Genomic DNA, 25,208 nt, shown 5'->3' with positions numbered 1-25,208 from the left:
GTAAAGGAGACACATTGCAGTTGAAGACTGATCCTTGGGGCACCAATGGACCTCAAAATCTGGGCAACGGAAGCACTGATCTGACCTCCACAGATCCACCCTTGTCTCCAAAGCCATCCTCCTGCTGGAGCCCAGAATGACTAGGATGTGGGGCAGCTCCCACACCATGGATTTCTGCTGCAGTGCTGGTTTGTGCTCTGTTTGCCAGCAAGCAGATAAATCTGATTGTCCTCTCCCCTTGGCCACAACAGAAAAAGGTGAAACTCTGGTCCATTCTTTGCTAAACTGTCATGAAGGGACAATGACTTGGCCCCCATCTTCTCTGTGGGAGAAGGAGCAGTGGAGATAAGCAGGTGAATACATTGCAGTGACTAAAAAGATTCCTACTGATTTCAGTGGGAACTGGATAGGACCCTCAAATGCACACATTATGAAACTGTCATCCTACCACATACACACTTTTGCACTGGGCTAGTGCATACACTTCAAGAAGTATGTAATGCTGATGTACTTATACTGTGTGCAAAGAATGAGACAGGGCTTATGTGCTGCATATATGCAGTGCAGCAGACTTCATGCCAAACATGATCTAAAAAGACTAATGTTCATATTATCTTTACTGCCCACACACAAAGTGCCATTTCCAAAGTCCTATAGTTAGGCCAAATCAAAAACCATTTCCACTAGAACACTCAAAGGCTCTTCTGAATGACAGGTTCCTGCCATATTTCAACATTCAATTCCCAGATGGGAGCGGGCAAAGGAGACAAAGGGAACTGCATTCTGGGTTACAGTGTTTGTTACTTAACTGGTGCTACAGCTCAAGCAGGTAGAATTACTCACAATGGGTGAAATCCTGGTCCCATCAAAGTCAATGGCAAAACTCCCGCTGACATCAATCAGGGCCAGGATTTTCACACCATGCTTTTTTGATTGGGTCTGAGAAAGCAGTCACTATTTTTATAAAATGCATATCTAAAAGAGTATATTTTTTCAACTATTATCTAAAATCCAAAAGGCATTCTTCACCATATAACAACTGGAATTAGGTGCCTAACTTGCTTAGGCACTTTTATAAAATAAACTAGATGCTCTTCTGTATCTTTCAGCACCTAAATCCCTTTGTACATCTGGTCTTTAGGCCCCAATTCAACAAGGTATTTAAGCACATGCCTAACTAAGTCGATTGAAGTCATTGGGGCTACTCTTGTTTCAAATTAGACAAACGCTTAAACACCTTGTTAATACAGTCGTTTCAATGAAAAGGACAAATGGAACTTGGTTTCTGAAATCTCCAGATTTGTAGTTTTGTACATGCTCAGAGGAAATGCTAACAGCTTTCTCAGCATTTGCACAGAGGCATTCCAATATCAATTTTCACTTCTCATTAAAAAAAAAAAATCTCAGAGAAGGTTAGTACTTCTGCCAACTGAGGTTTAAATAGAAAGCAGGAATTAAATCAGAGGGGTAGCAATTAATTTCCTATTTAGAAGAGTAGCAGTTTAAAAAATGAAATGAAAGAAAACAACTTTTCCCCTCCACTGGAAATGTAAATATCAACTTGTTTGAACAGTAAGTAGCAGTTCACCTCCTATTGCACAGAATTTACTTTTCCCTTTTGCCTCCCATAAGTGCAGCCCCTTCTCCACATGGTGGGATGGTAGAAATGGGGCCAGAAGGGGATTTCCCAGATTCCCCAAATCTGGAAGCAACATAGAATCTATATACAGACAAAATCAAAGTCTATAATGCTGTTGTCCTCACAACATTGCTCTATGGGTGTGAAACATGGATATGTTAACAACAACACATTAAAAAGTGACAATTTCGATTGGCAACAACTGTGACAATTGCTGGGCATCAAATGGCAGGACCAGGTTTCCAACAGTGAAGTCCTGGAGAAAGTTGGCTTAGTCGGCATCAAGGCTCAGCTCATTTGATCTGCACCCAATTGAGATGGATTGGTCACGTAGTTTGAATGCCTGAGACCAGCCTATCAAAACAAGTCTTCATTCTGAATTAAGCTTGGGACCTTGGAGGGCTTCAAAGACACCCTGAAACAAAATCTGTGCAAAACAAACATTTCTGATTTGACTGTTGAGCAACTGGCATTGATCATATTGCACCGTAAGGGCAGGTGTCTGAGACTTTGAGAAGACTTTGAGACTTTGGAGCAGCTGGAAGCAAAGTGTCTGGCACAGAAACAACGTGCAGCCCGGCAACTAGGCAAATGGCTCTGTGGCCAATGCCACAAATGTTGTTCTTCCCAAATTAGTCTATGGAGTCATGCAGAGACCCATTAGTACAAACTATGACTGTCAACATCTGCTCCACAATCAAGGTAACCAGCATCACTTTTCCTTTTTACTAAAGAGCAAAAATCTAAATTATAATGACTAAGTTTCTGGTTGAGTTCTATTAATATATGTGAAAGCTGAAATAAGAACATAGGAATGGCCATACTGGGTCAGAACAAAGGTCAATCTAGCCCAGTATCCTGTCTTCTGACAGTGGCCAATGCCAGGTGCCTGAGAGGGAATGAACAGAACAGGTAATCATCAAGTCATCCATCCTCGTTGCCCATTCCCAGCTTCTGGCAAACAGAGGCTAGGTACCCCATCCCCACCCATCCTGGCTAATAGCTATCAATGGGCCTGTCCTCCATGAATTTATCTAGTTCTTTTTTGAACCCTGTTATAGTCTTGGCCTTCACAACATCGTCTGGCAAAGAGTTCCACAGGTTGACTGCATTGTGTGAAAAAAAAAAAAACACCCTTCCTTTTGTTTGTTTTAAACCTGTTGCCTATTAATTTAATTTAGTGGCCCCTAGTTCCTGTGTTATGAGAAGGAATAAACATTTCCTTATTTACTTTCTCCATACCAGTTATGATTTTATAGACTCTATCATACCACCCCTTCGTCATCTCTTTTCCAAACTGAAAAGTCCCAGTCTTATTCATCTATGCTCATACGGAAGTTGTTCCATACCCTAATCATTTTTGTTACCCTTTACTGAACCTTTACCTAGTGTATATCTTTTTTGAAATGGGGCGACCACATATGCATGGAGTATTCAAGTTGTGGTCGTGTCATGGATTTATAGAGGGGCAATATGATATTTTCTGTCTTAAATGTGTGTGGTACATGGTAAAATGGTACTTCAAGTCTGAACATACTGGTAATTTCTAGTGATTGGTTAAGGGCTGTTTTAGAAGGGTAATGTTTCTTTATTCACACCTTCAGTAGTTAATATGCCTCAGTAGTTTTTAAACCTCATACTTTAATATGATTACATCAGAGCAAATATTTATTAGATTACATTAGCTGAATACATACACTGATCCTTTAGCACCTTACTAATCTGCCATGTAGTTATACAGACTCTCTTGCGTCTATTCTTAAATATGGCCCACTAAACAACTTAAGTCCTGAATGTAACTCTGTGTGTGTGTGTGTGTGTGTGTGTGTGTGTGTAATCACTAGACCAGCTTCAATAAGGTAGCATTATGCTGATGTCTAACACACAATGTTGGTCCTATACATTTGAAATGAATATATAACTGTCTCAGGCTAATGAATATGAAATGTATCCATAACTAAGTGTCCTTCTTATTTTGTGTTCTCAAAGGTCTCATTGCAGTTAAACTGTCACATCTTTTCTAGTAAGATATTTGAGCAATCATTTGCATTAATGTCTGGCAGAGTATTATGAGCTAATGGATTGAGTATAAGGCTCGGACCCAGGAGCTTCCATATTCTATTCCCATCTATGCCACTGACTGGTGTTATTAATATTGGGTTTATGTAACATTATAATCTTTAGTTTGTTATTTCAGAAATATTAGTTTGCTATTGCCTCACAATATTCCTCTGGGGCAGGCAAATTTCATTGCCCCCAGTTTATATGTAGAGAAACTGAAACTTGGACAGGTTAACTGATTTGCATAAAGTCACACAAGAAGTTAGTGGAAGAACCAGAATTAGACCCAAGTACCCTACCCCCAGTTCAATGTTTACTCCACTACACCATAGTGTTCCCCAGATAGGTTTATGTGACTTATCTATAGAAGGGCATTATTATTTGCCTGCCCACCCCAATTGGAGCTCTTGCTTAATCCCTTATGAAGATGAGCACTCAGAAGTTAACTTGCTCTTGCAGGAATCATGACTTTTTCTTGCATTCCAAAAAGCACTGATAGATCAGCAGTCAAACTATTAAATGTTATAGGCTAAGGGTGGGATTTCCAAAAGTGCTGAAACATTGGCTCAAATTAGTTCCCAAAGCAGCAAATGCCAAAACCTCTCATTAGTTTCAGTGAGAGCAGAATTAGGCCAGTGCTGAGTGTTTTTTAAAAATCCCACACCACATTCACACCCAGTGTTCTACACTTCACCCAATGTAATTACATCAGAATAGAATTCAGCCCTACATGATATTTTTGCTTTACCTGTGAGGTTTAAGGTTGATTTCAGAACATTAACTAGCTTTCTTCTGCCTCTGATAGTACTTCTAGGCACTATTAATATATGCCTGACTCAATGTATATTAAATGTTGAATAGGACTCCTTGTAAATCCAAATTTCTCTAACATTGTCAATTGAACAGTCATAATTCAGTGGGACAATGACCTCTAAAATGAGCTGTGGAAATCAGAGATAACCAGCATGCAAGGTAGCTAGATGTAGTTATGACTTTTTCAGGTAATGTACTGTAGATTTTATTGGCTCTGTAATTTGTTAGGTGGGTTTGAGTCCTGAAAGTTATTTTATTAGTTTGATATTAAATGAAGCCAGGCTGCATTATTCAGATAACTGAAACAGAAGAGAAAACAATAGGAAACCTCTATGTGGGAACTGAACTATCCTCTACAAACTGTAATGGACGATGTAACGAACATATACGTGTAGAAACTCTGCCAAACAAAACAGAGTTATAGTTCAGTCACTAAATAGAGATTTGTAGGACTCGAATAATGTTAATGTTTATGAAAAATAAATAAAATGATATATAGAATTAAGATAATTCACACATTTTAATACTTTTAAAAATTAACTAAACATATTGGAGGGACATCGCATCAATATTATGAACAGGCATGCCCTATAATAGGATTTGATATTTTATGTAGTAAAATGTTGACGACAACCCATATCTGAGGCCCACTTTGTACAGTTAATAACTCGTAGATTCATCGACTTTAAAGCCAGAAGGGACCATTGTGATCATCTAGTCTGATCTCCTGCACAGTGCAGGTCACAGAACCTCACCCACTCCTGTAATAGACCCCTTCCCTCTGGCTGAGTTACTGAAGTCCTCAGATCATGATTTAAAGACTTCAAGTTACAGAGAATCCACCATTTACTCTAGTTCAAACATGCAAGTGACCTGTACCTCATGCTGCAGAGAAAGGTGAAAACCCTGCCCCTCAGGATCTCTACCAATCTGACCTTGGGGAAAATTCCATCCTGATTGCAAATATGGCAATCAGTTTGACTCTGAGCATGTCAGCAAGACTCACCAGCTAGACACTTGGGAAAGAATTCTCTATTGTAACTCAGAGCCCTTTCCATATAGTGTCCCATCTCAGGATGTTGAGCATATTTGATATTCATTTGTTCTTGTGTCAACATTGGCACTTAATTATCTCCTTTTCTTCCCTGGTATTTATCCCTCTGATGTATTTATAGAGAGCAATCATATCTCCCCTCAGCCTTCATTTGGTTAGGCTAAACAAGACAAGCTCCTTGAGTCTCCTCTCATAAGGTTGGTTTTCCATTGCTCTGATCATCCTATTAACCTTTCCCTGCACCTGTTCCAGTTTGAATTCTCATCTTGTTTAAACATGGGAGACAAGAATTGCACCAAGTATTCCAGATGAGGTCCCACCAGTGCCTTGTATAATGGTACTAACACTTCCCTGTCTCTACTGGAATTAGCTCTTCTGATGCATCCTAGGACTGCATTAGTCTTTTTGACAACCACATCACATTGACAGTTCATAGTCATCCTGTGATCAACTGTTACACCTAGGTCTTTCTCCTCCTCTGTTGCTTCCAACCCCCAGCTTACAGCAAAAATTCTTCTGGTTAGTCCCTAGTGCATTTGCATTTCACACTATTAAATTTCATCCCATTTTTATTACTCCAGTTTTCAAGGTTGTCCAGATCTTCTTGTATGATATTCTGGTCCTCCTCTGTATTGGCAATACCTTCCAACTTTGCATCATCCGCAAATTTTATTAGCACACTCCCACTTTTTGTGCCAAGGTCATTAAAGAAAATGTTAAATAAGATTGGTCTTAAAATCAGTCCCTGAGGAACTCCACTAGTAATGTCCGTCCAGCCTGACAGTTCACTTTTCAGTATGACCCATGGTAGTGTCTCCTTTAACCAGTTCCTCATCTACCTTTCAATTCTCATATTAATTCCCATCTTCTCCAATTTAACTAATAATTTCCCACATAGAACTGTAACAAATGCCTTACTGAAGTCCAGGTAGACGAGATCTGCTGCATTTCCTTTGTCTAAAAAATCAGTTATCTTTTTAAAAAAGAGATCTGGTTGGGCTGGCATGATCTACCTTTTGTAACACCATTTTGTACTTTATCCCAATTGCCATTTACCTCTATGTCCTTAACTCCTTTCTCTTTAAAAATTTGGTCCAAGACCTTCTCTTGTTGCTAAGAAAGCTCTGTTGACGCTGGAAATGCCTAGCAGTTACACAGCATCTTCCTTCATGAAATACCAAAACTTTTTAAGCACACTCAAGACCAAGTAATCACCCGAAGGAAGTAAAAATGAAAGTCATATTCCAGCTGTGGACTTGGGATAGTGACCTTACAAGAAGTAAAATCTCTCCAGTAAGGATCATCACACTCTTATTCTCCTCACAGATACGCAAACTGCAGGTTTGATGTGACCCATGTCACTAAAACATTTCAGTTAGTTGTTGGTAGCAGATATGCCTGTCAAAAGCCAGCCACTAAATAAAAGATCTGACATATGAAGTGACCTCCTCCAGTGACTGCCAGAGAAGAGGGGCATGACAGCCTGCAAGCCTATCCGTTTTCTGAGGTGTTCTGACAATAAAAAATTGTAGTGATTGTTTTTCCAATCAGCACCCTCAAGCTACAGCTGATGTAGGAGATTTGGAACTAAATCTTTCAAAAACTGAGCAGTAGGTGAGAAACATGATTTCTAATATATATTTCTTGGGAGCGCTCTGGACACTGATCTCCACAGGGCTGGAACTGCCTGACCCATGCATTAGACCCCACTGTAGTTAAAAGATTCCCTTGGTGGGGAGGGGAGTTAATCAGAGACTCCCTGAGCTATTCTGCTTTCTTCTCAGCACAAAACTCAAAGCGCTAAACTGTACCTGCAACTAAAATTAGTCTCTTCTCTCTGTCTGAGTCAGGCAATCCCATCCCACTGAGGGGCTGAGAAGCCCCAGCTCATCATTGGCCCAGCAAACTGCTCAATCCCTGTTGGCCTCAGCAGAAGTTTCTAGCCCATTTTGTCCCCATCTCTGACTCCAAGCATGCAGGGAAATGGTGTCAGAGGGCTCCGGGAGCCATTATTATTGTAGTCCACAGGGTAGGACCCCCTAGAGGCTCCGTAAAGTGTTCCAGGAAATGGCAAACTTTAAATGGGGGTTACAATTGCAATGTGTTTTACTTGTGTCTATGCATGAAGATCAATTGAAAACATCAGTTACTGGGGTAAAATTCAGGGAGAGACTGTCTAAAGTAGCTAAAGTTTCAATCTAACATGGCTTTATGAACAAAAACGTTTATTTTTTTTTAAATGAATTGGTACATAGTCAGGGCAATCCCTGAAGCAGAGGTGCAGTGTGCTCCTTGGGATCTGCTCCAGTGAATAAGAAGGCACTTATTATATAGATAAGGAAACAGGCATAGAGAAGTTTAGGGCCAGATTCTGAAACCATCGCATGAAGTTGTACTAAGATAATGGTGCAGAATCAGATGCTAAGGCAATGTCTAGACTGGGAAAATAGGCTGTGTTTTAAAGTGCATTGACCTCAACCAGTATTGACCACAACCAACTAACACATTTTTAAAACACAACTTACCCTGTCTATATTAGGTGCAAAGTCCTGTTTAAAATTATGTTAAAGCATGTTCCCCAACATGTTTTAAAGCATGGGCTCTTCTCCTACTTTAGACCTGGTGTAAGTGACTTGCCCAAAAGTATATAGAAAGTCTGTGGCAGAGCCTGCAAACTTTTTACAAAATATTGTTGATTCAAATAACTAGCATAAATAAAAACCAAAACTTTGATACCAACGTTGCAATTAATTGTTAGCATTTTACTAAGGGTCTGATTTTCCTCTGACTTAACCCACATAAATCAGGAGTAAATCAAGCAAACTCAGTGAAGTTACAAAGGCAAAACCAGGACAAGTGAGATCAGGATCAGGCCCTGTCTGTCATAGTGGTGTTTTTTTGAAGCCTCGATGCACATCATAATCTGCAGAGCATCCACACTCCTCACTTCTCACACTGAAACAGATAATTTTAACAGTTCAAAAAGCCCTGCTGGCTATGCAAAAAATTCTTTCTCACATTTACAAATGAATCCAAGTCTTGAAACTCCTCTGACAGGCAGAGTGGAGAAGGCTTTGAACTTGTGGCTTTTGCTGTATTTTGGTACAGTAGGGGAAGATACAGTAGAAAGAAAGCAGGATGATGGAGGGGCTTGATAATCTCTAGTTAAAGGGCTAGATAGCATTTCTATTTTGCCATTTCTTTTGTACTGAGGTTTTTCTGGTGTTTTGTTTTGTTTTTTGGGTGGGGGGTCGGGGAGAGGGAGGAATCAGACTCTATGCTGTGTAATTGAACTAAATTCTGAAAGGAATAGAAAAGAGAGAGGATACCAAAGCTATTTATCTTAATGTTAAATCAAAGACGAGGAGGCAGAATGATAAGGGAATGGGGTAATTAAGAGATTTAGGAAGAATCTCTTTAGATACTGGTGTGGCCAGTCCCTGTACTGGGCACAAGGAGGAAGGGTATATGAAGTAGGCTCTAACCATAATTGCAGCCGTTATTATTATTATTTATTTGTATTACCACATACATTACTGAGTACAAGAAATGCTCCTCGCTAGCATCACTAGCTGCCCTAGAGGGGGATTGAGAGGCATTTTGCTTCCTCCTGCACTGGTCTATGGATTGTGCCAACTATAGGGAGGAGCATATGTTGCTCCTCCTGCATTCTTGGAAATTCCAGGAGACGGTGGCTAGTGCAGGCCACTGGTTTAAATGCACACGCTGGCCCCTAGAGTAGCAGTATGTAGTCAATAAACTCACAGCAGAGCCTTGTGTACTCATCCTTTACTGCAGAATTGTCTTGCAGAATCCAAAGTTATGTTTCTAGCTCTTACGTGAAGAAACACTTCCAAACATGAACCAAGTATGAACTCAGGAAGTGGGATCTGCCTGAGTGTGCAGACAGACTGAATCAATATTTTTAACCAATTCACTGCAGGTCATTTGAACAGCCAGACAATCTCTTTATTCCACACACCCAGGTAATCTGCCAGTTCCGCACACCCAGATAATCTGCCACATCATACCAAAGCTAAAACCCCACCTGTCCACTCACCAAATACCCAAACCTCCAGCTTTCCCCGATCACTTATATAACAGTTGTGCATTTTCAATATAAATTTCTGCAGCCCAGTGAAGATTAAAAATTTAAGGATATAATAAAATTCATTTAATTAAATATAAAAGAAGATTTGACAGTTATTGTTTTATTTATTTTTACATTTAAATCACTAACCCCCTCTCCCCTCTATTTTTCATTTATCTGAGGCCGCTGAAGGATCTCCAGTATTCAGGAGTCTTGGTGAAGAATTTAAGTAACAATAATTTGTGCATTATAGTGGCATGGCAGCCTCACTATAAGTTAAGGTTGCTTCATAACATCTATTTAAAGACGGACCTTTCTAAATCCTCTAAAATTGACATGCTTAGATGTATTTCTTTGAAAGTTGATGTGCCTTAAGAGGTTGCAGTGTGGAGTTAGTGACCCAAACTTGGAGTCATTTGAGGCACAGGTGCTGGAGCTGGGGTGGGCAACCTGTGGCCTGTGAGCCACACATGGCCCATCAGGGTAATCCACTGGCTGGTCGCCAGACAGTTTGTTTACATTTGCGCGGCTAGCCGCAGCTCCCAGTGGCTGTAGTTCACCAGTCCCAGCCAATAGGACCTGCTGGAAGCGGCGGCCAGCAAGTCCCTGCGGCCTGTGCCGCTTCCCACACCTCCCATTGGCCGGGAATGGCAAACCGCAGCCACTGGGACCTGCAGCCAGCTGTGAAAATGTAAACTAACTGTCTGACGGCCTGCCTGCGGATTACCCTGATGGGCCGCGTGTGTCCCATAGGCCTCAGGTTGCCCACCAGTGTTCTGGAGATATAAGATATAGTTGCAGGGGTTTTTTGTGTGTGTTTGTTTTGGGCTTTTTTTCCCCTCACAGCTTGAGATCAAACTACTGATGTGGTGTGGCTCACAATAGTCTCAATCAAGTTTTCAATCAAGGTAGTGCATGGCACCCACTAAATCTTTGGAGGACCCAAATTAAAAACAGTATTTAAGAAAGTGTACATTTTTTATACTGTGCATCCATCAATATAGAAAAACAGCTAGAGGAATTCCATCCCCACAATTTTAAAAGGTTTAAACATAACTCTTGTGAGTGCACTAAAATCTGAATGGTTACTCAGATTGTTTTGAAATTCTCCCTCTGGTGGTTGTGGCCTGGAGTCAATCAGTCCTACTCTGGAGGTTTTTAATTCTTCACTTTGGTTTATTTTTAAATATTTACAAGGTGGATCTCAGGTTATGCATGAGTACTTCTCTGAAGCAAAAAAACCCTAAACTCACAATACAAAAGAAATACAGTTCCCTGCCCCATCCCTGGGGCGATGCCTTATTACACTGGCTTCTGGTTGCCAACCCTTCCCCAAACAGAAGTTAACTTGATTATTTCCCCTAAGGGGAGAAGAACAGCCTTCCACCTAGGAAGACCTTTTCTCCCTGCTGCCCTTAACCCTGCTGCAGCTTGTTTCTCATCCCTCCCACCTCATTCTCCCCAGAAGAGGGTTTTTTAAAAGGTCACTAGCAGCATGGGCAGCAAGTATAATAGGCTGGGAGACACTGTGCCTCCCCAAACAGCCAGGCATGGTTCCGCCCCCGTTCTGCCCCCCACCCCACCCGACTCTCCCTTCCTGCTTCCCGCTCCGTGTGGCAGCGACTCCAGTCTCCCTGAGGCTGTGCCACCCTCCCTCCCACCGCTTCAGGGCCGGGGATGCTGTGGCCACAACACCCACCCTCACGGTGCTCTGGGGCTGGGGCTGTCACGCTCATGAGATACTCAGTAAGGCCCCAACTCGTTAAGCACATGAGCATGTGCTTAAAGTGTTTAAAGCTGATATTCCCAAATGGTGGAAATAGGAACAAAACTAGTCATTTATCCATATCTTCAGACTCGGGGGATTCAGATGAAATGAGACGTTGGTTTGAACCAAAGCCACTGCTGAGTAAAAGTTTTGCAAAACCATACTCATCCTCTATTTCTGCATCCTTAATGCATTTCCAGTCGCACTAAAGCACAAGTAACAAGTTGCTTAGAGTTATCATACATGCACACCAGAACCTCCTTGTTTAGACACACTTCACTGAAATATGCTGTATGTATTTTTACAATGGTCTTTAAAACTTACCCATATAGGGCTTAGTGCCAGCCATAGAGGAAGCCTTTTCTGATCCTTTGACTATAGTCGCTATGTTAAAGTCAGTGATGTGAACATGCCCTGAAATTAAACAAAACAAAGTATAAATAGAACTTAAGACATGCATATGCACATGAATCCTCCCTGCTTCATTGATATTTAGATGCTAATACAAAGAAATGAAATGGAAGATTTGTGCCTCTTAATAAAAACTAAATGGTCTGCCCAGGTAGTTGGAAAATAATGGAATGCAACTGTTGCCACCCAAATGGTGGAATCAACCCTTGTGCTGCTCTTTAGGTATCAGAGGGCTCCACTCTCTTGTCTGTGGAATGGTTCCCAGTGCTGAGCTCCATTTAGTGGTACCCCTGTTCCTGCTTCTACCATGGCTGCTACTGACAACATTTTTTCAGGGGCAGTAGCTTTTGTTCAGGAACAGCCCTAGGTTTTGTGGGGGCTATGTGGAGATATATGGGTACCTCTCCCACCTATAACCAGTCCCCTCCCCAACACCTTCATGTATTTGTGGCACCTGTCTACCTTCAGGTTCTCTTCAGATTATAGTGACCCCTCCATCCTGGTCCTTTTCTGAGTCTCCCCAGGCAGGGAGGAAGCCAGGAAGAAAGAGGCTATACAAGAAAATTCCATTTGTTTCTGATTCAGTAACCATAAGACTCAGACTGGCAGGAGTGCGTGTGAAGTCAGCAGACAGGCACCAAATGACCAGTTATTTGACAGCAGGGTGTAGGACAAAGGGTATGTAGCAGAAGTAGGCAGGTGCTCTCATACTCTCACTCACCATTCTGATTTGAACATAATGAATTGAGTTGGATGGTCCAAGCCTGCCACCATTAAGTTTTTCAGTAGGACAAATCACTGCAGGCTGTGGCTGACTCAGTCCTGTTCATCTGGCTGATGCCTTGGCTCCGACCTTGTGTGCCCCAGCAGACTGTGTGGACATGCCTGTTGACTACTGGTGTCATGCACCATGCTGGGGCAGACAAAATGGAGGGAGAACAAGCCAGGAAGCACAGTTAACATGTAGCTGTGGGAACGGAGGAAGTAGGGAATGCTAACTTTGTAATGGATTTTTGGTGTTAAAACCATGAGAGAGCAAATGAGGATGACAGCACTGTAGTTGGCTGCCAGGCTGGATTGACACACATAGAACACAGTTCTACACTCCCAGAAGCCCTATGTGATGCAGTGTGCCTTGCACCTGGAAAAGAATGTGAACCAGTCACTCCTTGATCTGCACAAGCTGGCAACTGACAAGAATGACCCTCATTTGTGTGACTTCATTGAAAGAATTATAACATTCAAAAACCAGTCAGAGAACACTTCAATCTCTCTGGTCACTCGATTACAGACCTAAAAGTTGCAATTCTTCAACAAAAAAACTTCAAAAACAGACTCCAACGAGAGACTGATGAATTGGAATTAATTTGCAAACTGGATACAATTAACTCAGGGTTGAATAAAGACTGGAAGTGGATGTGTCGTTACACAAAGTAAAACTATTTCCCCTTGTCTATTTCCCCCACTACTGTTCTAGTCAACTGCTGGAAATGGCCCACCTTGATTATCACTACAAAAGGTCGTCGTCCCCCCCGTCCGTCCCCCCCGCTCTCCTGCTGGTAATAGCTCACCTTACCTGATCACTCTTGTTACAGTCTGTTTCATGTACCCATTGTTTCATGTTCTCTGTGTATATAAAATCTCCCCACTGTATTTTCCACTGTATGCAACCGATGAAGTGAGCTGTAGCTCATGAAAGCTTATGCTCAAATAAATTTGTTAGTCTCTACGGTGCCACAAGTACTCCTTTTCTTTTTGCGGATACAGACTAACATGGCTGCTACTCTGAAACCAGTCACTGTAGAGTAACCTGTTACCAAAGTTATCACCACTTTCATTCCTGTATAGTACTAGATTTCTAATATTGCTATCTACTTAATTGAATAGAATAAAACACAAATGAATTATGTTAGGACTCAACTTAAAGCTTCATATTAATTTTCTTTTATAAAGAAAATTTTCCTTGTCAGTGCAAAATTAAAGGCCCTAACCATTGAATCCACAACAGTATTCAGTTGCAGACTGCCCCCAGATGTGTGTGATGCTGAAAGCATTCTAGTGTGTTTGTCAAATAGCATATGATGATCTAGCCTGATGGTCCAGTGACTGTTTCAAAGCATGATACCTTATCAGTTACCAAGGGTAGAACTACCGGCTGAAATTTTCAGAGCTTCTATTTAAATTAATTGGAATTGAGCACTGAAATCCCCATGTAACTTGGATAATCTGTAGCTGTGCAGTTTTCTAATGTTGTTTAGCATTTTTTCCCCAGCCATCGTAGGGCGTAAGCTCCCAACAGGCCATGGCTGGTCAGGTGCTCAGATGCTTTGGGTAATGTGCACAGTATAAAAAGAAGATTGATGTATTATTGATTTGTATTATAGTAGTGCCTTGGGGCCCCAGTTGTGGATCAGAGTTCCATTGTGCTAGGTACTGTACAAACAGAAAAGTAATGGTCCCTCTCCCAAAGAGCTTGTATAAGATTACACACAAATAAAAACTACATGTTATTAATGTTAAGGTTGCAAAGTCAAGCATTGAAAAGTTAGGAAAATGCCAGAATTAAGGTTACATGTGCAACTTTAATTCAGCCTCCTTGTGTATGAATTATGGGACAGTCTTTAATTACATGATTACGCACTATTTTTTCCACAGAACCCCTATCTCATTCAGTGCACAGGATGGACTTCGCTCTGGGGCTGAATCCGAGTTGTATAGTGAAGGAGGCTGTTGTCTGTAGGAACCCTGCATTCGGTGGGTGTGTAGTGAATGAGTTGCTCTGAGTTCTGGTACCCAGCACCACACCTAGCCAGTTCATTTCTGGTAGATAAAGACTATGGGAAATGCCTTATTGAAAAAGATACTCATACTTCGTACAACCAGCTTGCCAATCTTGTGGTGCTAATGGCAACAGATATAAGCACTTCAAAATGCACAGCAGAATGAAAAACTACATGGATTGCTGTAGAATAATAGCCTCATTATTTCTTTGGCAGATAAATATTGAGCTCTGTAACTCAAATGATAGCATCACCAGTGATTGTCCCTGTTAGAGTACCAGACTGATGGCCTGTCACAGAATATCTATCACATAATATCCACCCAGACTGATGCAAATATTTGATTTACAATTCAAATTGTCACTCTTATGCTGCATTGTTTTCTCTCTTTCTTTTATTATATTTATTTTTTCATTTAACAAAGCTAAAACTACACCCCACATACTGTACCAGAGGTCTGCACATTTGTGGATATCATGTAGCGGACATGTCTTTTCATAAATTAAGGAGAAAAACCAGGAAGATGTGTTTTTCCTAATTTCTTTACATCTTGCAGTAGATGTACAAAAGCAGTAACACTGTCCATGCATATATATAGCACCTCTCAGCAGGGGATCTCAAGTGCTTATGAACAGCAAGGACTAGTTTTGCCTGGCACTTGTGTAGAGGCCAGACATAAGTGCCTGGGTCAATCTGAGTCCCTGAACTCCCTTCCTTCTCTGCCTCTTCAAAGATGCTAATTGCCTCAGAGGGAGTACGAAGCAGATGAGGCCATGTTTCTGTCCCTCTTCTGCATTGGGCTGGTTGCTGGGGGATAGCAGTCTGTATCATCCCAAAGGATGCAGCGTGCACACACTCTCTGTGTGCCAGAAAGCACTTTCCATTCCCCATGTTCCCCCCGGGATGGTGCCACTCTGCTCAGGGCGGTGCCTCAATGGCATGATATGGTCATACATGCTTAAGCTTCACAATACCCCTCTGAGGTACAGAAGTGTTGCCCTGCCTGTTGTTGGGTGAAATTGCCAAGAGATCCACTAGCAGAAAGAGGATAATAGTACAGATCCTTACTGAGTTGATGGACATTCCAAAGTAATTTGTTAAAGTGGACCTGATTATATCAAAAAGATTCAGTGTGTTTGTGGAGTAGTAAAGAGTCTTCTAAGGAGCTCAGGGCAACACTGTTGATCCCGGTACCAAGAGAGGGAGAGGGTGAGGGGAAAATGCTGTTCCAAGGTACACTGTTACTAAGAGATAATTCCAAAGAGACTTCATAGTTTCATATATTTTACGGCCATCCGGTGGTCTACTCTGATCTCTTGTACTCTGACCTCCTGTCATAGAATTTCAGCCAGTTACTTCCCTACTGAGCCCAATATCTCGTATCTAAGTAAAGCATATCTTCCAGAAAGGTATGCAGTCTGGATTTGAAGACTTCAAGAGATGAAGAATGCACCACTTCTCTTGTTAGTCTCCTCCATTAGTCAAATCAATCTTACCCACAATACTCTATGTATTTTTGCTACAGCTGTCACATATAGGAAAAGTAATGAAAGAAAACGTTGAAGTGCAAAGTCTAGAATTTTTCATATTGGTTCAAAAAGTTAAGAACACTGTGACCCTTCTCTCTAGCTTCATAACTTCTGTCTATAAATGCCTTCTAGATGACATCTTGAACAAAATTAAGAGGATATGCAGGGTAATTGTGAAAAACATCATCAAACATTGTATCCTGGCACCTATTACAGATCTTAGGTACAATATTTTGTACCAAACAATATATCTATATTGTTTGTTTCTGGATAGTGAGAGCGGCAAAATTGGACAGTGCAAGACAGATCCAAGGTGTAGAAGTAGGTCTGAGAGTCTCTAGCAAAGAAATGATACTTTAACCCAAAATGCACGAGACCATGAAATGATAAAGATGTGGAACATAAGAATGGCCATAGTGGGTCAGACCAAAGGTCCATCTAGCCCAGTATCCTGTCTTCCAACAGTGGCCAATGCCAAGTGCGTCAGAGGGAATGAACAGCACAGGTAATCATCAAGTGATCCTGTCGCCCATTCCCAGCTTCTGGAAACAATAATTAAAAAGAGGAGAGGACCATTGATGAAGGCCTATGTGACTAGAAGGGAAGTCATAAACTGTCCCAAAATATACAGATTTCATAGACTTCAAGGCTAGAAGGGACCATTTTGATCATATAGTCCAGGAGTTCTCAAACTTTTGTACTGGGGACCCCTTTCACATAGCAAGCCTCTGAGTGTGACCCCCCCCTTATAAACTAAAAACACTTTTTAATATATTTAATACCATTATAAATGCTGGATGGAAAGCGGGGTTTGGGGTGGAGGCTGACAGCTTGCGACCCCCCCCATGTAATAACGTCGCGACCCCCTGAGGGGTCCCGACCCCCAGTTTGAGAACCCTGATCTAGTCCGACCTCCTGTATAAACATGGGCTATAGAACTTCCCCAAAATAATTCCTAGAGCATATCTTTTAGAAAAAAATCCAATCTTGATTTAAAAATTTGCAGTGATGGAGAATCCACTGTGACCCTTGGTAAGTTGTTCCAATGGTTAATTACTCACTGTTAAAAATGTATGCTTTATTTCTAGTCTGAATTTGTCTAGCTTTGACTTCTAACCATTGGGGACTGTGTTATACTTTTCTCTGCTAGACTGAAGAGACCGTCATTAAATATTTGTTCCCCATGTACACACTTATGGATTGTAATCAAGTCACTCCTTAATCTTCTCTTTGTTAAGCTAAATACAGTAAAAGCTGTTTTATACAGCACTTCTCCAACCAGAAAGCTCTATAAACCAGTATTTCTGATCTTCATTGAAAGTCCCGTTTATAGTTTGGTTGGCGTGGGACCGGCAAAGGGTTGGGGCGGGCTCTGGGAAGGAATTTGGGTGTGGGAGCAAGCACGGGAGTGGGTGCAGGGTGCCAGATCCAGGAGCTGCTCACCACGGGTGGCTTCCTACAAGTGTTGACCTGTCCCAACTGCTCTTAGGTGGAGGTGTGGCAGGCGGCTCTGCAAGCTGCCTCTGCCGGCAGATGCTACCCCTGCAGCTCCCATTGACCACTGTTTCCGGCCAATGAGAGCTGCGGAGGCAGTGCTCGGGGTGGGAGCAGCACGCAGAGGACCAAGAAACAATCCCTGCAGGGCCCCACTAGAAACACACCTGCTTGATTATTATGATTCCTTGTTTACAGTTACATGTTGCCACATTTTAATCCATTTAAGATGTGCCACGTCAGTTTGATATCATTATGATTATTAATCAAAATGTTATGCAGTACCAAGTGAAATGCCTTACAGAAGTCTAAGTATATTGCATAAACACTACTAGGTTTATCAACCACACCTGTAAACTCATCAAAAAAAGGATTAAGCTAGTTTAACAGGATCTATTTTTCTTAAACACATGTGGAGTGGCATTTATTGCATTACCTTCCTTTAATTATTTATTAATTGAGTCCTGCATCAGCCACTCCATTAGCTTGGCCTGAATTGATGTCAGCCTCTGTAATGGGCTACATTCACTGCTGGGGTTGTTATAAGAGCCAAGACCGACACATACACAGAGTTATGATTACTGTCTGCTGCCTTACTAACAACTAAATTATCCAGGCACCCCCTTGTGACTGAGTATGGGGATTAGCTCCACCCAGTCTGATGCTGCCTTCCTTTCGTCGCTTGTGCTGTGGGCCCTGGTGCTCTCTAGGGGTGACCTGTGGCTTGGCCCTCTGGCTGGGTCACTATTTTCCCCTTCCAGGGGTAATAAAGTCTCACCAGACCAGTTGTACCTGTACCATTCCAGATAGTCTTGCTGTTCAAGACTGTGCCAATTTCCTAGTGGCTGGTAAAGGATCCTGGGCCCACCCACTACTCTGGGATCCTACAATCAGCAGCCAAGGTCTGTACCTTCTCAACCCTTTCTGCCATTTCCCTGGGCCTCCTCCTGCTCTGACAACTTTCATCACCACTCTTCTGAGTAAACCCCTTCCATCAGGGTCAGGATCTCAGTTTTTTTGCTCCCTTCCTCCTCCTGGGTCTCCTCCTTCTCTCCTCACAAGGCCAGAGAATTACTACAGACTTCTACACTACAGCCCCATTCTGCTCTCACTTCCTGACTTTCTACAAGCTCAGCCTGCCCCAACCCAGCTGGGCTTCATCATCAATTAGTGTCAGTGAAGCCTAAGTCTCCCCTCAGGTGTTTTCTGTAAAGTTAATTGGCCCTTTCTGAGCCACTTTAAACCTATCAGGGTTGGTATGGTGTGAACACCCTCATCACAGTCTGACAGGCCTATAATTATCTGGGTCATCCTGTTTATCTTTTTTAGATATTGGCACAACATTAGCTTTCTTTTGGTTTTCTGGAACTTCTCCTATGTTCCAATACTTATAGAAAATCAATGTTAATGGTCCAGTGAGCTCCTCAGACAGTTCTTTTAAAGCTCTTGGAAGCAAGTTATCTGAACCTGTTGATTTTAAAATGTCTAACTTTAGTAGCTGCTGTTTAACATCTCTCAGGAGGATGTTAAACAGCAACTAATGGAATGGAAAGAGTGTTTTCATCATATGAGACTATATCATCTATTTTTCCCCAAATACAAAACAGAAGTATTTATGAACACTTCTGCCTTTTCTGCATTATTACTGTTAATTCTACCATTTACATCTAATAATATAGACCAATGCTATTGTCAGGATACTTTCTGTTCCTAATATACTTAAAAAACTCATTCTTATTGTCCTTATCTCTGCTAGCCATAGATTTCTCCTTGCATCCCTTTGCTTCCCTGATCAATTTTCTACAATTATTAGCTTCTGATTTATACTCATTATTATCTACTTCCTTTTATTGCCATTTGGTATATTTATTTGTTATAGTTGCCTTCACTTCCCCTCTAAACCTGGTCAGTTTTTAAACCAATATGCCATCTTCCCCAGTTGTGGCTTTTGGGCATCCCATGAAGTGTTCTTAAACAATTCCCAATTATCATTCACTTTCTTCCGATTAAATTCTTCCTCTCAGCTGATGTGGCTCGTAATTGTTTTCAGCTCTGTGAAACTGGCCCTTTCAGGTGCATCAATAAAGAAATTCTAAATAGAAACAAATCTGAGTAGAAATTTTAAAAGTTAAATTCCTTTGCAAAAAAGTTGCCAGCTTCTGTAATCAACATGTTAAAAATAAAAATATAAATAAATGTCCATGGCACAATATGTATCTTTAAGAAGCTTAAGTTTATGCCTCAAAAGTGGCATATGGACTGTCAGGCCCGCTGACAGCAATTCCGGGCCCCAGGTCAGAACAGTCAGTAGGCCCCTAGCCCGTGCAGACCCGGTCCGCCTGACATTTGAGCGGTGCTGCACCTGTGCTGGCTGGTGCCCAGTGAGCTGCCAGCTGCGCTGCTGGGCGCCCTCTTCCGGCACAGCCAGGACTTACACATGCTCACTCGGCTGCCTTCGCCGGCGGTACCATCCCTCGTGCGCCTAGGAGCCTTGCCATAGGCGACTAGTGGAAGGGACACAAAGGGGGGCACCAGCTAAGGGGGGGAACACGTGACACCTCCATGTGACCTCTCCCACATGACCTTCCACCTGACTCCTCCCCTCTCCACCCCACCCCATATCCAGCCCGGGGCCCCTGCACTCTCCCTGTCACCTTCTCCCCATCCCACGTTACCTGGGAGGGAGGCTCTGTCCTCCTGCTGTGCCGCCTGGCTCCTCGCCTGACAGCCAGGGTCCGGAGCCACTCCTGGATGCTGTCCAGTGCAGCACAGCAGCTGCCTGGGAGAGCGCCTGGCTGCAGCAGCAGCAGGCCGCTCCCCAGGCTCAGCTTCTGGTGACAGTGGCCGAGTGAGCCGGAGCCCCCATACCCTCTCCAGCATGCTCAGAGTTGGCTCCTGTCCCCAGACATGAGGACTAAAAACTTCCTTATATTTTTAAACTAAAGTAGAGATTTCCACATAATTACAGAATTTCAGGAACTGAGGTTTTAAAAATAAACAAACCCAGAACATTAAGTGTCGTCAGATTTGCAATCAAAAGACTTGAGAAGACTGGAAATAGAAGCAGATGAGATTGCCATTTTGAATGGCCTGCCAGTCTCATACCAGAAATTGCTAACGCACAAATCCAAGCTGTATGTGAGTTTATAACACATAGTTGTCCCAGTTACTTATCAAAGCTCGAACATCCACCCTGTGTCTTCTATACAATGAGAGAGAAATGCTGCAAAACTGAAGATCTAATTTGTATGACAATAGGTAACGCTACAATCTTCGTAGAATGACATATGGGAAAGAATACATGAGGGAATATGTGAATGTTAATTGTTTGGGTGGAGTCCACCCACATGGCTGAAGAGCACTCTACTTGGAGCCTATCAAGACAGCTGACAAACCTGACAGACAAGTTGCTGCAGAGAAAGACCAGACTTGGCACATGAACCCAGTCTCTCAGATAAACTCACGCAGCACTCATCACAGAGCCACTGGGACAGCCCATGACATTAAAATGTTGGGAATAAAATAACGGTAGGAACTCACCGTGCTCATCCAGCAGTATGTTGTCAGGTTTGATATCTCTGTAAAATAAGAAACGGAAGTGCATTATATACAGTACTGAACAGACGTGTGCAAATTCAGAAGTGTTTCTCTTCTGTGCAGGAGAGCTGGGTCAGTAAAACTATTACACTTCCGAAGGAAACCACACATTACCCAAAGGCAAACGATTCTATTGATGTCCTTTTACTGACCTGAGAAAATGTGCATGGTGAGCAGATTCAGTTCGCTTCCATTCTACATGGCTTTATATCCACATGGCTAGCACCGAAACAGGTAGCTTTTAGAGATCACATGAATTATTCCTTGTAACAGGGGGCAGGGAGAGGGGGCGATTTGCAGCTGGAGGTGCCTGTTTGTCTTGGGGAGTCTTTGTTTGACAGACCTGAGCAAGGAGGACATGGACAGGGCACTAATAGGGGACATGGATGACCCCTCCACCCGTCCCACTCTCCACTAATCTCCCATGTCCCCCCACATTGCCACACAGTCCTGCTAACCACCCCTTGCCACCACTCCCCATAACTCCTCACATGGCCACCTACTCCATGGAGCAGTAGGTGAGTGGGGATTTGGGTGTTATTAAGGGGGGCACGGTTGTGTGTGCGGAATCCTGGGATGAAAGGGACTGTGACAGTGCTGGGGGGCAGGGTCCCAGTGGCTCTGCACCAAGGCATTGGCACTTGCAAGGCTCCCCTAAACTGCTGCCTCCGGTTTGGAGGGCATGGAAACAGCATGGCCATGGTCTGGAGTCTTAATATGCTGATGCCCACGCAGAAAGATGCTAAACTCCCCATCATCCCACCTTGAAGTCAAGATGCCTTGGACTGAAGTTTCTATTAATCTCATGAAAGCAGCCATTACAAACTCTCAAACTGAGCAGGAGAACTTATCTATAATTTATGAACTAGTTTTACTTGATAAATAATAAAAACCTTGATACATGAGTTTCCATTTACCCAAGGGACAACTTGATTACTCCAAGTTAAATACTTATCAGGAAATATAAACTGGATTATAACAAGCCTGTAAATGACTTTAAAATATGCTAATGTGTACTTAGATTTCACTAATAAGTTTCAACCTAGGTGCCTAGAAATAAATTGAGTCAATAAGTGGTTAAAAGTGGTGAAACTGGAAAATTTGTTACACTAGTTCAGAACACTACTTTTTAAATGAAACTGTACATAGCAAAAAGACAGTGGCAGCAATTATACCCTAGAAATTTTCACATAACATGATTTGTAATATCATGCAAAATTGACAGCTTTTCAGACAAGAGAAAGAAGCTTGATGGCTGAGTTAAGAGTTATAAGATACAAAGTTTTAATTGCTTTAACATTTGGTAAGAATCCTAAGAACTCATAAGTAAATTAAAACTATGACTACAAGTTAGCTGTGGTAGTAACAATGGTGAATTTCAGGAAAAATCAGAAATAGCTTTGAAACATTCAGTGCATACTTGGGGATAATGTGCATGTGTAAAAGGTCTGGCTGTAAATTACTGTCTGGAAAGGCCATTTAGAATTTATATTTCCAAGTTTCTAACTTTAGACTTGTTTTTGATTGAACTGTCACAATCAACTCCATAAAATTTTGTTTTGTATAACTCGATTGGCAAATCAGTAAAAACCTGTTTTAAGTATCTATAGTTTCAATGAAATCAAATATACCCAATGGAGTCCCATCTATGAATGCAAGGCATTGTCTGCTGTGCATTGTCCAACTTTCACCAGTGGGCCAAATCTGATTTGCTGGATGATTCTGTCCAGCCCATGAGGACACCATTTTGTAGAACAAATCTCCGCACAGCGTGACCTCACATGCAGTGTATGTGCGAGTTCGTGCTGCACGGAGGATGCCATTTTGGACCACTCACGGTATACAAGTGAGCTGGTGTGTGCCTTAGTAAAATTGTCACAGCACGCCATTGGATATACCCATTAGTATCAAAATTGCCTCCCCAGAATGGTACACAATCTGAATAAATTTACCACTTTGTGACTTCTAGATAAACTTAAGCCTCCTGGGGCAGATCCTCAACTGTTGTAAATTGTCATAGCTTTGGTGATTTCAGTGAACATACAACAATGTACACAGACTGAGGATCTGTTTCTTCAGGTAATTTACTTAAACTTTGTCTCTGCTGTCACACAACCATTTTTATATTACTTTTTCTAATTTATTATTCATCCTCATATTTTGTTAATCAATATATATATATACACATTAATTCTCAAGACTTGGCTTTAGTTTAAGATACCCAAAATTCACCAAATTCAAAAGAAACATGGAATAGGTAACTGATCAATTAACATTATTTAGACAGTATATGCTGTTATAATATTTACCCAAACATTCTCACAGTCTGCTATATTTTCATATTTAGAGCCTGATCCTGCACTTCTCAAGTGAGTAAAGATAGTTCTGCTTAGGTCTTTGCAGGCTACAGCCTTTTATTTAATAATGAAGCAGGGCTTAATAGCATTTGTGATATAATTTAAAAGATCTTAAGCTGTATTTCTTGAAATGAGAAATCAGTTAAGGGCTTGGTCCTGCTTCTATTGAGATAAATGGAAAAACTCAACATGGCTTCAGTGGGAGTAAGATTGGATCAGATTTTTATAAAGTTAATAAAATGGTAATTCTGCTTCATAATCTATGCTAGTTTTTCATGACAATGCAAAAAGGCACCCAAGAGTTTAGTTATCATAAACTCAATCCTTTTTAAATTTCAGATTTTGTGAATTTTAAGAATGAGATAAATATCAGAAATGGTTTATAAGCATTAAATACTTATTATGTAAACATAAAATATTACATTAAAAGAAATTGGATCTAGTCTGGCAAATCCAATGTTCACACTGTATATTGCCTGACAACAGATGTGTTCTACTTGGTGAATGTATCTGTAATGTTCTGAAGCGGTCAAATGATAAAATTAGATCTATGCTAATCTACCTAAGACAAATTCAGTGAGTGGTTTACACATGATATCCACAGATCCACATATACTGTAGACAAGTGTTTTTCCCCACCTGGGGGAACTACTATAATTCCTGCTCCATTTATTTTGTTCTTTTGATTCGGAGGCAAGGCAGGGTGTGGCTACAGTTTAGGGGCAGGTTACCCTGGGTTATGTCTTATTCTGGAAAGCAAGCTCATCAGTCAAAACCTGAGGAACTGTGATACATACATACCACTGCTTTGTCTGGAAAGAAATGCATTTAAAGCAAGTACAAGTCAGGAGCTAGCCAAAACCACTAGAAAAACATGCAGTTATTGTTATTGGGTACTCAGTACCTGGAACATTTACCTCCAACAGACCAAAGTGAACCAGTCTCTTGAAAAATAAATGGCCTGGTCAAAAATATCTAAATGTATGAATAAAGCATAGTGCAATGCATGAAAATGTTCAAAAGTGAGACAAGCCATTTGATTAGGCAGCATCAATTCGGACGTGTTAATTTATATGAAAAATCTATTTGTTATGATAGAAAGTATTTTGGATCTTAGCATGCATGTTCAAATAGCAGTATGTGAAATTGTGTGCATTAACTTCAAGGTTTTTTGTCTATTTTGAATATCCATACAAATGAACTGAAGCCATCAAATCAGGATCCAGAACCCCTGATTCAAGCTCACAATAGAAATCCCATTACACCTGCAAAAAGCACACTAAGACAGACATTGAACTGTGCCTATTCCTTGTGCTGCTTTCAAACCATTTGCTGTGTAGTGATTAGCATTGCTACAGTATTCACCAGTTTCCATAAGAGGGGAAGTTCCTTCCATCTACCATCTTTGCTTAGTGTGAATTGATTATGAGTCAGCATATCCTTGTAAGGAGCAGATTGATCCTAGCAGCTCAATTGTCATAATCATGTATAGGACAGAAAAAAGAGGTATGTGTGTAAGCTTTTCTTGCTTACCATTGCTTGTAAAACCATTTCTGCCTCCCTTTGTTCTCGATATTAGAGTGTGTCAGACTGGTGCTGCCTACAGAATATAAAT

The 25,208-nt window shown here is 41.5% G+C and overlaps 1 protein-coding gene across 2 annotated transcripts in view; it reads right to left on the bottom strand.

The window, feature by feature from the left end:
• STK32B (serine/threonine kinase 32B) overlaps positions 1 to 25,208 on the bottom strand; it is a 265,486-nt gene that overhangs the window by 58,813 nt on the left and 181,465 nt on the right. The window contains exons 5-6 of one of the 2 annotated variants that reach the window (XM_077814640.1): positions 21,180 to 21,217; positions 11,750 to 11,839 (exon numbers count right to left, since the gene is read on the bottom strand). In XM_077814640.1, the coding sequence (XP_077670766.1) occupies positions 11,750 to 11,839; positions 21,180 to 21,217 (128 nt within the window). The remainder of the gene's footprint in view (positions 1 to 11,749; positions 11,840 to 21,179; positions 21,218 to 25,208) is intronic. The other variant, XM_077814641.1, reaches the window with a different exon arrangement.

Source organism: Eretmochelys imbricata, chromosome 4, assembly GCF_965152235.1.
Source record: "Eretmochelys imbricata isolate rEreImb1 chromosome 4, rEreImb1.hap1, whole genome shotgun sequence".
NCBI lineage: Eukaryota > Metazoa > Chordata > Testudines > Cheloniidae > Eretmochelys > Eretmochelys imbricata.
Note: the sequence above shows the minus strand (reverse complement) of the source record. Positions and strands in the feature narration are given on the sequence as shown.